This window comes from Hemitrygon akajei, chromosome 19 (genome assembly GCF_048418815.1).
Source record: "Hemitrygon akajei chromosome 19, sHemAka1.3, whole genome shotgun sequence".
NCBI classification, from domain to species: domain Eukaryota; kingdom Metazoa; phylum Chordata; class Chondrichthyes; order Myliobatiformes; family Dasyatidae; genus Hemitrygon; species Hemitrygon akajei.
In genome coordinates, this window is record NC_133142.1 from 55890494 (window position 1) to 55905004 (window position 14511).

Genomic DNA, 14511 nt, shown 5'->3' on the forward strand with positions numbered 1-14511 from the left:
TAATATCATAGGACTGGTAAGTTTCAAGGTAGCAAAGAGGCTAGAGTAACACCAATGATGTGGGTCCATTTCCTGCCATTGTTTGTAAGGAGTTTGTATGTTCTCCCCATGACTGTGCTCTGGTTTCCTCCCACATTCCAAAGATGCATGGGTTAATAGGTTAATTGGTCACGTGGGTGTAATTGGGAGGTATAGACTTAATGGGCTGGAAGGGCTTGTTACCATGCTGTATTTCTAATTAAAATAGAACGACATTCCAAATGTTACTGAATTATTCATAATACGCCACGGATAAACTGAATAATTCCAATTCTATGATTTGTTAGCTCTGGGGAACCTCTAAGAATATCTTAAAAGAACTGAAAAGGGAACTTTTAGAAAAGTACCATGCAGCATACAATCGAGGAAGGCAGATAACACCTGATGAATTAAACTAATACAATAGCTAGATACATTTGCTGTTGAGTCTTGGAATTGTTGACTTGGATGAATTTTAAAATGTAGCACACCTTTGAAATGAAGTTGGATTTGAGATTCTACACATTTATTCCTAAAAAGCTCAATATATTGAAACTATGGTACAAACTAGCAGTACATCTTTCAACAAATTTACCTCAAATGTGAGGTATCAACTAATAAACCCCTGATCCTTCTCATTTTAAGACAATCACCAAACATTAAAAACTCAATAAATATTTAAAACACTCCATTAATAAATTTAACTTAACAAATTGTCATTAAAGCCTCTCACAGGTGTGCCAATTCACTGAAATTAACAATCAAGCACTTTCTGCACCAGTTCTGATTGAACACAGGATACTTCATGTACTGGGAATTACCATAACTTTGGACTATCTTACGAGTTATACCTCTGACTGCATGATGAGTCCAGAGAAATAACTGGTAACTGCTTTTCTTCAAAATAGCATTGAGCTACAGTCTCTATCACGGCTCAGACTTAGTTGCATTTTAAGTTTGTACAGGTGGTTTTGGGCCAGAGAGGGGAGTTAAGGATCAGATTAAGGTTTAGTGGCAGTGAGGTGGCAGAGTTAGAGGTCAGATTAGAGTTTAGGGCTAGAGATGTGGAGGAGTTAGAAGCTAGGCTTCCCAGATGTGTACACTTGGGACAAAGGACATTTGGAGTCTATGCCTCCGCTGCACACTTGTAGACGTGGATGGATGATGAAGGACATCTATGGATGTTAGGTTGTCGCAGGTCCCTTGGATTGGATGTCTGTGCTAGCAGGAGGTGCAAGGGCTGGTCTGTCAGCGGGACCAGTGCTCAAGCCTGGAATTTGAGGTCTTGTCATCGGCTAGTCTGGGTATTGATACTGATGATCAGAGCCCAAAGGTTGATCAAAAGTTGAAGTCAAGGCCTGATGGCTGAAGCCTGGAGACTGGAGACCTGTCTGGAATTGGAGGACTGTTTGCATGGAGGGTAGAAGGGAGGACAGGGGCTTATTTTACTGTTGTTTTGTTGCTTGTCTTGTTCTGTTTTGTTATTGTTCTGCTGAGCATTGAGGGCATGCAATGTTGGCCCAGCACATCCCTAGGTGTGTTTGTTGACACAAATGGCACATTTTACTGTATGTACATGATGTACTGTGCATGATAAATAAATATGAATCTGAACTTCGATATTTTCTTTAAACAAAATCCCAAATTTCCTTCATTTACCCAGTGGCAATATGTACCTCTGGTACTGTATTAACACATTCCGATACTTCTTAGTGATAGTGTCATGTTCAGTTATCAGAAAGAGATTGTTCAATTGATATAAAAATGCATTGCTGGCAGAGTGGCAGCTCTAATCTAAGGTTGACAGGCAACTCTATTTACTAAATGCTGCATAATGATTATTTGATAGACTGTTTGAAAGCAACCAGCCACATTACTCTCTGATTAGTTTGTGCTACAGAGAGATTTGGTAAGCCAGAAAGTCAGAGAATTAATGCTTTCATATTAAACATTTTGTTTCAGAAACAATGTGAATTTGGAAAAGGCACTTACCCTTTTAAATAGGGCTAGTGTGATATAGTTCTTTATTTAATATTTAAAATAAAATTCATCTTAATTACCATTGCACCCATTCAGGCATATTATAGGAAATCATTGGTTGTTGACAACATTGGTGATATCATAAAATATTCATTTTAATTATCAATGTGTTCTTTTAATTCCAAATTGACCATGCAGACTAAAATGCTATATAAAGGACATGAGATACAACAGACAGACGAAAAAACAGTCCTGAATTGTCGTAGAAACACAATGCCATTCTCAAGATAAATTACCCGTGATTAATTGCCTGCTTCAGAAAGATGGTCTGTGATATTCATCACCTCTTTCAAACCTGACTAGTATTTTGCAAGGGATGAGTTTTGTCAATTCAAAACTAGGTGCAGCTGATAACCAGACCTTAATGCAGCTACAGGTAGCTGATAGAAACTAGGTCATGCAACCATAAGCTCCCGATAAGGACAAGACAAAGATGGGAAGATGACCCATTCCAGGGCAATGGAAAGGAGAATGATGAGAGTTAACAGCAATGAAACAAATTCCTGGAACCATGACAACGTAGATCAGGGGTATTCAGAGGCACATATTCTGTAACAAGTACTGAAGAAGAATAGGTTTGGTTTTTAGAAGCTTTACATGCCTTTGGATACATGGGTAGGAATTTAATTATTTCCCATGTCAAATCAAATCAATGTGCCCACCATTACATAGTTTCAAACTCACACTATATATAACTGAAACATCCATTACAAATGAAACAAAAAAAGTTGACGACCCCTTGTGGGTTCTGTCAGCTTCATCGGAGGAATCCCATGAACTGATGATGACAAGACCTAATGTACATTTAAGCCTCTGGGAAATGTTGCAACATTTATGCACCATGCATACATTAATATGTTTAAGGATTTATAATTTTTCAAATAATTATTGTAAGATGTAACTACCAGTAAAAATCATTGTCAGATAGAAGCTCGTTAGTGAAGGATCTAATGTTGCTCTGCTAGCCATTGCTAACTTTTAAAACTGTATGGTCTGAAATCAATGAAGGAATAAGCACACTGTTAAACTCACAGAACAGAGAGCATCACAGCACAGTACAGGCCCTTCAGCTCATTAGCAAAGAATCAACTAACATTGCTCTGCTAGCCATTGCTAACTTTCCGCCCTTTCAAAACATTATTGTCTGAAACTAATGAAGGATAAGCACACTGTTAAATCCATAGAACATAGAATAATAAAGCACAGTAAAGTCCCTTCAGCCCACGATGCTGTGCCAACTTTTTAACCTACTCCAAGATCAATCTAACCCTTCCCTCCTACATAACCCTCCATTTTTCTATCATCCATGTGCTTATCTAAGAATTTCTTAAATACCTTTTATGTATCTACCTCTACCACCATCCCTGGCAGGGCGTTTCATGCACTCACCACTCTTGGTGTAATGAACTATCTCTGACATCCCCTACACTTTCCTCCAATCACCCTGGAAAATGTCTCTGACTATCCACTTGATCTATATCTCTTATCATTTTGTACACCTCTACTGAGCCAGTTCTCACCCTCCTTTGCCCCAAAGAGAAAAGCACTAGCTCACTCAACCAATCCTCAGAAGTTACGCTCTCTAGTCCAAGCTGCACCCTGTTAAATCTCCTCTGCATGCTCTCTAAAGCTTCCACATCTTTCCTATAATGAGGCACCAGAATTGAACATAACCCTGGTCTAACCAGGGGTTAACAGAGTTGCAACATTACCTCATGGCTCTTGAACTCAGTTCTTGACTAACGAAGGCCAACACACCACATGCCATCTTGCAACTTATGCTACAAATTAGACAGATTTTTGAGAGGAGGGGATTTCACTCAGGTCTACTGTTTGAGCAGAAATGGGAGCAGTGACTCACTTCAGCAAAATAGAGCTTTGAACAGCAACCAATTCGCATTTGGGTTGATTAGCAAGAGTAGATTAAAGGAAGGCAGGGTGTTGGTACAGCAGTCATCGTCAGAGTGGTGATCTTGAGGCTTTAGCTCTTTGAGGCTTCAGACAGAGAAATCAAAAGAAAAGCTCAAGATAGTTTTTTTGCTCCTTCCCTTCTTTATATCTGCTCAGCTAGGACAGTAGAGAAGTCAGGCAAGATAGTGGTATGCTCCTTTTGTGGGATGTGGGAAGGCAGGGAGACCACCAGTGTCCCTGATGACAATTGCGAGAAGTGCATCCACCTGCAGTTTCAAACACTCCTTGTTGAGAAGTTGGAGCTGGAACTGGATGAACTCTGGGTCACTTGGGAGGCTGAAGGGGTGATAGATAGGATATATAGAGAGGAAGTTATACCCAAGGTGCAGGACACAGGAAATGGGTGACAGGAAGGGGAAAAGAGTTAAGGAGCTAGTGCAGAGCCAGTCAAGTGCCCCCTCTCCCCCCTTCAACAACATGTACAGTGGCACGCAAACGCTTGGGCACCCCGGTCAAAATTTCTGTTACTGTGAATAGTTAAGTGAGTAGAACATGAACAGATCTCCAAAAGTCATAAAGTTAAAGATGAAACATTCTTTTCAACATTTTAAGCAAGATTAGTATATTATTTTTGTTTTGTACGATTTTAGAGTGAAAAAAAGGAAAGGAGCACCATGCAAAGTTTGGGTACCCCAAGAGATTTGAGCTCTCAGATAACTTTTACCAAGGTCTCAAACCTTAATTAGCTTGTTAGGGCTATGGCTTGTCCACAGTCATCATTAGGAAAGGCCAAGTGATGCAAATTTCAAAGCTTTATAAATACCCTGACTCCTCAAACCTTGTCCCAACAATCAGCAGCCATGGGCTCCTCTAAGCAGCTGCCTAGAACTCTGAAAATTAAAATAAATGATGCCCACAAAGCAGGAGAAGGCTATAAGAAGATAGCAAAGCATTTTCAAATAGCCATTTCCTTAGTTCGTAATGTAATTAAGAAATGGCAACTAACAGGAATGGTGAAGGTCAAGTTGAGGTCTGGAAGACCAAGAAAACTTTCCGAGAGAACTGCTTGTAGGATTGCTAGAAAGACAAATCAAAACTCCCGTTTGACTGCAAAAGACCTTTAGGAAGATTTAGCAGACTCTGGAGTGGTGGTTCACTGTTCTACTATGCAGCGACACCTGCACAAATATGACCTTCATGGAAGAGCCATCAGAAGAAAACCTCTCCTGCATGCTCACCTCAAAATTCAGTGTCAGAAGTTTGCAGAGGAACATCTAAACAAGCCTCACACACAAAATGCTGGTGGAACGCAGCAGGCCAGGCAGCATCTATAGGAAGAAGCACTGTCGACGTTTCCGGCTGAGACCCTTCGTCAGGACTGACAAGCTCTAAACAAGCCTGATGCATTTTGGAAACAAGTCCTGTGGACTGATGAAGTTAAAACAGAACTTTTTGGCCGCAATGAGCAAAGGTATATTTGGAGAAAAAAGGGTGCAGAATTTCATGAAAAGAACACCTCTCCAACTGTTAAGCACGGGGGTGAATCGATCATGCTTTGGGCTTATGTTGCAGCCAGTGGCACAGGGAACGTTTCACTGGTAGAGGGAAGAATGAATTCAATTAAATACCAGAAAATTCTGGAAGCAAACATCACACCATCTGTAAAGAAGCTGAAGATGAAAAGAGGATGGCTTCTACAACAGTATAATGATCCTAAACACACCTCAAAATCCAGAATGGACTACCTCAAGAGGCGCAAGCTGAAGGTTTTGCCATGCCCTCACAGTCTCCTGACCTAAACATCATCAAAAAAATCTGTGGAGAGACCTCAAAACAGCAGCGTATGCAAGACGACCCAAGAATCTCACAGAACTAGAAGCCTTTTGCAATGAAGAATGGGTGAAAATCCCCCAAACAAGAACTGAAAGACTCTTAGCTGGCTACAGAAAGTGTTTACAAGTTGTGATACTTGCCAAAGTGTATGTTACTAAGTACTGACCATGCAGGGTACCCAAACTTTTGCTTCAGGCCCTTTTCCTTTTTTATTATTTTGAAATTGTAAAAGATGGAAATAAAAGCAATCTTGCTTAAAATATTAAACAAATGTGTCATCTTTAACTTTATGCCTTTTGGAAATCAGGTCATCTATTACTTGCTTAGCTATTCACAGTAACAGAAATTTTGACCAGGGGTGCCCACACTTCTGCATGCCACTGTACAATATATCACTTTGATACTGCTGGCGGTGGGGGGTTGGGGGGAGGTCTGACCTAACAGAAGAAAGTCACAGTAGTCGGGTCTCTGGCACTGAATTGGCTCTGTGACTCAGAAGGAAAGAGGGGAAGAAAAGGAAAGGGGGAAAGAAAAGGCATGTCATGGTGATAAGGGATTTGGTAGTTAGAAGAAGGAGAGGCGGTTCAGTGGACAAGAACAAGGTTCCCAGATGGTATCTTGCCTCCCGGGTGCCAGGACACAGGATATCTTGGATTGAGTCCTCAGCATTCTTAAATGGGAAGGTGAACTGCCAGGGGTTGTGGTCCATGTAAATGACCAATTATAAGGGTAGGATGAATGATGAGGTTCTGCATAGGGGGTTCACTTTGGACTTGAAGGCAATTCGATGCGGCAGAACCAAGGCAAGGCGAGGCAGCGGGCACATCACCAAGAGCAAGGAAGATCTGAGGTTCGATCATTTTAAGTGCCATGCTGTATCAGGAAGGTCAGTTACAGGCTGAATCAAGGCGGCAAGTTCCAGGCACCTGGGTGCATCAAGTGGCTGAACTCGATGTTTGAGCAGATTTAGGTGCCAGGTGTTGGGGCCTGAGGCGAGAGCTGCTCCAAGACTGAGCTCTGTGCTGAACTATGGGACTCTCTTTGTAGACTTCTGTCCAGAACACTTTCCTTGCGGTTATAGTCCGCATGATGTGTATTTTCTCTCTGTACATTGGGTGTCGACTGTCTTTTTTATGGGCTCCTTTACATTATTTACTGGTTTTTATGTGGGCATGGTGTGTTTTTATTCTGCATATTAGGTGTTCGATGGTCTTTTTTTTACATGGGTTCTTTCAGGTTTCTTTGTTTCTTGGCTGCCTGTTAGGAGACAAGTCTCAAGATTGTATGCCTATATACTTCGATAATAAATGTACTTTGAACTATTAGCTATGTTACTAAATACTACCCTTTTCTTGATCCATCTTTTTGAAGCATTCACAGTAGGACAAAGAAATACAATAAAATGAAGAAGGGTCTCGGTTCAAAACGTTGATTGTTTATTTATTTCTATAGATGCTGCCTGACTTGCTGAATTCTTCCAGCAATTTTGTGTGTGTTGCTTTGGATTTTCAGTATTTCTCATGTTTAATACTATCAAAAACAATAGAATCAGTGAAAAATTATACACAAAGAATGACAAGCAAAACCAATGTGCAAAAAAGATAAACTGTACAAATACAAAATAAATAATAATAATAATAAATAAATAAACAAACAAATAAATAAATAAATAAATAAATATTACCGAGAACATGAGTTGTAGAGCCCTTAAAAGTGAGTCCATAGGTTGTGTACAGTGATCAGTTCAGTGTTATAATGAGTGAAATTGTCTGTACTGGTTCAGTAGCCTGATGGTTGAAGGGTAATAATTGTTCCTGAACCTGATGGTGTGAGACCTGAGGCTCCTGGTAGTAGCAAGAAGAGAGAATGGCCTAAATGGTGGGGGTCCTTGATGATGGATGCTGCTTCCTTGTGGCAGCGTTCCTTGTAGATGTGCTCTGTAGTGAGGAGGGCTTTTCCTGTGATGAACTGGTCTGTAACCACCACTTTTTGTAGACTTTTCTGTTCTTGGGCACTGGTGTTTCCATACCAAGCCGTGATGCAAATAGTGAGGATACTTCCCACTGTGCATCTATAGATGTTTGACAAAGTTTTAGATGACATGCTGAATCTGTGCAAGCATTTAAGAAAGTAGAGGTGTTGCTGTGCTTTCTTTGAAATGATACTTGTGTGCAGGTCTTAGATCCTCTGAGATGATAATGCCGAGGAATTTGAAGTTACTGACCCTCTCAACCTCCGATCTCCTAATGAGTACTGGCTCATGAACCTCTGATTTAATCCTGCAGTCAATAATCAGCTCTTCGGTTTTGCTGAGGTTGTTGTTGTTGTTGCTGCACCATTCAACAAGGTTTTCAACCCCCCTCCTACATATATGCTGATTAGTCACCACCTTTGATTTGGCCAACAGTGGTGTTGTCAGCAAACTTGAATATGGCATTGGATCTGTACTTCGCCTCACAGTCATAAGTATTCCAGTCTTTCAAAATCCAGGCTGATACTTCAATGCAGCATTGACACTTAATTAATAGAACTGAGGCAAATGGTAGCTTCTTTACACTTTTCAAGGCCTCATGTCAAAATGGTATGGCCAATCAATTCTTGCTAATAAAAACTGAAATTATTGGAAATATTGGTGCCACATCTGAGCAGTGGACAAGGAGCTAATATATCAGGTCAATGGACTTCCATCACTGGCTCTTGGTATTAGTTGATGAAGAAAAAACAGCAGAATACTCAGCACTTCTATGTATGTGGCGAGGCTTGAGTGGCAGAGCCGAATCTGTAAATCTCTGGGAGTCCACTGCGGATGTCAAAGTTCCAGCGTCTGTGAATCTATGAGTCTGCTAGAGACTGGAGGCTGAAGATGGCCTGTCCTACAACTCCAGTGCCATATTTAGAGGACTGTGTATGTGCATGGGTGAGCGGGAGAGAGGAACGGGGCTTGTTTTGCTGTTGCTGCATTGTTGCTTGGTATGTTTTTTTTGCACTCTGTGTCATTCAGCTGGGTGGGCATGCAATATTAGTTCCAGAAAGTGTGGCAACACTTGCAACCTGCCCCCAGCTCACCTTTGGGTGTGTTGGTTGTTAACAAAAATACACCGGTATCTCACTGTATGCTTTGATGCAAATGCAATAAATAATCTAAATCTGAATCTGAATAGCTAGAAGATTTAGGAAACCATTGCTAAACATCTATCCTTTAAAGAACAGCTTTACTGGAATGCTGATCTGCACAGGGAATAGCACATCATTTATATGGTCAAATTCTCAAACTGTACAGCCCACTTAAACCTAATCTAATCCATTACTAAATGCAGGAAAAGGAGAGTGATATACAAATTATTATTCAACTGCCAGCACTATTAATGATTTGTTTTCACTTGCATGCCTGTCTGTTCTGATATCTGCTGGTGTCTGTAGGTATTTTTAAGAAGTAACTAAGCTTGTTGAGCAAACTCTCTCCAAACAGTTGCTGCTAGACTGATTGTGTTCGTTTTTTTGTCACAAGATAAGCAGAAAATGCTGGCTGGTAGAGAGAGAAAAACTCTACTGGTTGGCTTTAAAAAAGTGCTGTGAAATCTCTTATAGAGTTTCATTTAAAATTACACTAGAAAGTCAGTACCATTGATAATGCAATACATCTTCAGTATTTCATTGAAGGATCAGCCTAGATTTTGTGCTTAAGTTCTTCAAATGGGAATTAACTTCCAGATGTAATTCTCCCATTTTTGAAAAATCCTGCTGGACTGTGAGAATAATCAGGGACATGAAGACTTATGTCTTTTCCCACCCAGACCCACCAAAGGCCTGCAGTACCTATACTGTTACTCCAACAGAGATGTCTAAGTTGGCACAGATCAGAAATAATATCAGAGATATTGTAAATGTGGTTTAATATCTGCTGATACTAATTAATCAGCCCATGGGAAAGCTTCAGCAGACAAACAACATATAGGAGGGAGTTTAAAAACCTGGCTGAGTGGTGCCACAACAACAACCTCTCACTGAATGTCAGCAAGACCAAAGAGCTGAAAGTTTGAGGAGAATTGGTATATCACTGAAGACACTTGCAGATTTCTACAGATGTATCTTGGAGAGCATTCTAACTAGTTGCATCACCATATGGTAGGGAGGGGCCACTCCAGAGGATCGGAATAAGCTGCAGCAAGTTGTACTTCATCGGAGCACTATCCTCCCCAGCATCCAGGACACCTTCAAAAGGCAATGCCTCAAAAAGGTGACATCCATCATTAAGGCCCCTCATCACCCAGGACATTCTGTCTTCTCATTACTACCATCAAGGAGAAAGTACAGGAGCCTGAAGACACACACTTGATGTTTCAGGAACAGCTTCTTTCCCATTGCCATCTAATTTCTGAATGGACAATGAATCCATTAACACTTCTTCAGTTTTTTTTCTCTTTTTTGCACGACTTATTTATATATATTTTTGCTTATAGTTTTATAACTATATATTGCAATGTACTGCTGCCACAAAACTACAAATTTCATGACATATGGCAGTGATATTAAACCTGATTCTGATTGTTGACTTCAGGAGGAGGAAACCGGAGGTTCATGAACCTGTCCTCATCGGGGAATTAGAGGTGGAGAGGATCAGTAACTTCAAATTCCTTAAGTGTTATCAATTTACACAACCTATCCTTTACGAAGAAAGCACGCTAGTACCTCTTCTTCCTTCGATGTTTGCAAAGATTCGGCATGCAATCTAAAATTTGGCTAACTTCTATAGATGTGTGGTGGGGAGTATATTGACTGGCTGTATCAAGCTTGATATGCAGCACATCTACATGAGACATTGTCGCAGGAAAGCAGCATCCATCATCAGGGACACCCACCATCCGGGTCAAGCTCCCTTCTCGTTGCTGCCATCAGGAAGAAGGTATAAGCACCTCAGGACTCAGACCACCAAGTTCAGGAAGTTATTGTCCCTCAACCATCAGGCTCTTGAACCAATGGAAATAACTTGCCTCAACACTGAACTGTTTCCACAGCCTATAGACTCACTTTCAAAGACTCTGCCACTCAAACTCTCAGTACTTATTTATTTATTTTTGCACAGTTTGTCTTCTTTTGCACACTGGTTGTTTGTCAGCCTTTGTGTGTAGTTTCTCATTGACTCTATTGTACTTCGCTGTTCTACTGTGAATGCCTGCAAAAATGAATCACAAGGTAGCAAATGGTGAGATATACGTACTTTGATAATAAATATACGTTGACTTTAACTATTGAAATTATTGGAAAGCCTTCCTTCAGGGATGAAAATCTGTGCTTACTGAATCTGGCCAATATCTAACTCCAGTCCTACTTAAACAGAATCAATTAACGACAACCTTCTGAAATAACCAACCAAGTACTCAATTATGTCAAATCTCGTCTAAAATCAATCACAACCTTTTCAAGAACTGATAGGTATGACCAACACCAAAAACCTACATATCTTGAGATGAATCAACAAGTGGCTTGATCCTGGCATATCAGTGAAAAGGAATTTGCAAGATCTTTATATTCTCTCATGAAACAAACCTGGTATTATATGCTGCCAACAGCAATTAACCATGATAATGTTACTATTTTAGAAGTGTATTTTTCCTCTGCAGAGGCAGTTACCTGTAATCCAGCAGACGTTCCATGAGGCGTGTTACAGATAATACGAAGGAAACACCAGTCTCTCTCCATGTTTCCTGTTCAATCTTCTCTAATAAACTACAAACACAATAAGAAAACAGGAAAGAATGAGTTTCTCTTATTGGTAGCAAACCTCACTCAGAAGTGCATTTTGTTATTTTAAAGACATATGCTTTAAGTTTTAAGGCTTTTAGTCTTACCTAGGATAAGGCCCAAAGAGCTGGGTACTAATTCCAGGCAGCAGAATTAAGAAAGAAAAGTGGTTATCATAATAGTAGTGGAATGTTAGTAATAAACACAGGAGATTCAGCAGATGCTGGAAATCATGAACATCACACACAAAATGCTGGAGGAACTCAGCAAGTCAGGCAGCGTTGATGAAGGGGAATAAACAGTCAATGTTTTCAGCTGAGACTCTTCATCAGGACTGGAGAGGAACAGACAGGAGCCAGAATTAGAAGGTAGGGGAAGAGAGAGGAGTAGAAGCTGTAAGGTGATAGGTGGAAGAGATATAGGGTTGAAGACGAAGACATCTTATAAGATATGTCAGTGGACCATAGAAGAAAGGAGAGGAGTGGCAGCTGGGGAAGGTGATGGGTAGATGAAAGGGGAACCAGAATGGAGAATGAAAAAAGTGAAGAGGGAAGGGAGAGGAATTACAGGTAGTTGGTGAAATTGCTGTTCATGCCATTAAGTTGGAGGTTAACCAGACTGAATATGAGGTGTTGCTCCTCCAGTCTGAGTGTAGCCTCATTGTGGCAGTAGAGAAGGCCATGGACTGACATGTTGGAAAGGAATGGGAAGTTGAATTGAAAAGAGTGGCCACCAGGAAATGCCACCTTTTGTGATGGATAGAAGGTGCTCGACAAAGTGGTTCCCAATCTACTATGGGTCTCTAACTCAGAACTGACATTCAGTCAAGGATTATATAGATTTATTATAGAGAAATTAATGTGGATTAAAATGTACTCATAATGAAAATGGCTTACCATTACCTCTCTGAGGGAATCAGGAATGGGGCAATTAAAAGGCTCTGATAGGCTCAAAGATGCTCTGATCCCAAAAATTGAACTCATAAAATAATTCGGTGAAGTCTTGATGTACAAACTGGAACTGCAGCACAGGTATCCAACTAGAGCAGAAGGTGAGGGCCCTCAAAGGAGGAGACAAAGAATGGTTTGTATCCATAGATTCTATCCTCCAACAACATTTGGGAGAGAAGGTTGTGGAGGGGTGGTTTTAGATATTTATTGAGTCTCTTTGAATTCAACATTTGAACTTGCATCCACTACAACTCTTGCCAGTACATCTCAGTTCCTAAAGATTTATTGCACGAATAGATTGTAAAATCCATGATTTTATTGAATGGTGGAGCAGATGTGTGAGGCTGAATGGCCTGCTTGTGTTTCTATGTCTTAGGTCACATTTACTTTTTTACCTATCATCTTCATTTTATGTCTTTGGGTTCTTAAATCTCTGCCAATGGGAACCGTCTCTCTCTACCTACTTTGTCTCTACTTTTCATGATTTTGAATATTGCTACCAGATCACATCACAACCTCCTCTGTTCCAAAAAAACTCCACATTCTCGTCTCTACATCATCACGTCCCTCATCTCTGGGAGCATGTTCACAAGTTTCCTCTGCACCTTCTCAGTATTGTGCTGGATACAATGCAGTCGTTCAGGCCAAACCAACGTTTTATAAAGATGCTTTGTGAATTCCTTGAGCTTATACTCTGAGGCTCTGTTTATAAAACCTGGGATTTTGTATGTTTTTAATGACTTTTTAAAAACAACATACATTTACTCACACATTTCCCTGTTCTTGCATTCCCTTTTTGAATTGTGCCTGCTCATTTCTATCGCCTCTCCTCATTCTTCCAGCTAAAATGTAACACTCTACATTTCTCAGCATTAAATTTCACCTGTGACTTAACAGTCAGCTGTAGCCTCCCATCCATGTCTCCTTGAAATCTGTCACAGGATACTATATCTCCAAAACTTGCATCATCAAGGAGTTTGGAATGGTGGCCCGTGTACAAGTCACTAAGGTATGTGAAAAGAACATAGACCATGGAACAGTATAAGACTGGAACAGGCTCATGATGTTGTGCTGAGCTAATTACAGTAGTACCCAAGTGCCCTTACGTCCACACTATGTCCATATCCTTCCACTTCCCACACAGTCATGTGCCTAAGAACCTCTTTAATGGGTCTATCACATGTGACTCCACTACCATCCACAGTAGCACATTCCAGGAATCCACCAGTCTCTTTTTAAAAAACTTGCCCCGCATATTTTTTGAACTTACCCTCTCCCCCCCAAAAAAAACCTTAAATGCATGTTTTCTAATTGTAGACATTTTATCCTCAGGATAAAGATACTGACTGCCTAATCAGTCTATGTCTCTCATAATCTTATGAACCTCTATCAGATTTCCCCTTAGCCTCTGCCACTCCAAAGAAAACAACCGTAGTTTGTCTCATGAACTCAGTTCCATGACTAAAAAAGACAAGCCTATGGTTTCTTTACTACCCTATCAACTTGAGTAGCCACCTTCAGGGAGCTATGGACTTGGACGCCAAGATCCCTATGCACATCAACAGTGTTAAGGGTCCTGGTGTACCGTATCTTTATATTTGATCTTCCAAAGTGCAACATCTCATACAAGGACAGATTAAACTTCATTTGCCATTTCTCCACCCACATCTGCAGTTGATCTATATTCTAATCTATCCTTTGGAAGTCTTCTATGCTATCCTCAACAACAACAATCTCTGTATCATCTGTAAACTTATTTATCCACCCATCTATGTTTTCATCCAGATCATCTAAATATATCACAAACAGCAGAGGTCCCATTACGGATCCCTGAGGAAAACCGATAGTACAAAGTTCAAAAGTAAATATAAAACTTTAATAAATATATCGCCTTATTCCACCCTGAGGTTTTTTTTCTTGTGGGCATTCACAGTAGAACAAAGAAATAGAATAGAATCAATAAAAATCTACAAACAATCAATGTGTAAAAGAAGACATGCTGTGTAAATACAAAAAA

The 14511-nt window shown here is 40.3% G+C and overlaps 1 protein-coding gene across 7 annotated transcripts in view; it reads right to left on the bottom strand.

Moving 5' to 3' along the window:
- dock3 (dedicator of cytokinesis 3) overlaps window positions 1-14511 on the bottom strand; it is a 968429-nt gene that overhangs the window by 108112 nt on the left and 845806 nt on the right. For 5 of the 7 annotated variants that reach the window (XM_073072554.1, XM_073072550.1, XM_073072552.1 and 2 more), the window contains 2 exons: window positions 11652-11678; window positions 11434-11529 (listed from right to left, as the gene is read on the bottom strand). In XM_073072554.1, the coding sequence (XP_072928655.1) occupies window positions 11434-11529; window positions 11652-11678 (123 nt within the window). The remainder of the gene's footprint in view (window positions 1-11433; window positions 11530-11651; window positions 11679-14511) is intronic. The other 2 variants (XM_073072555.1, XM_073072551.1) reach the window with 1 other exon arrangement.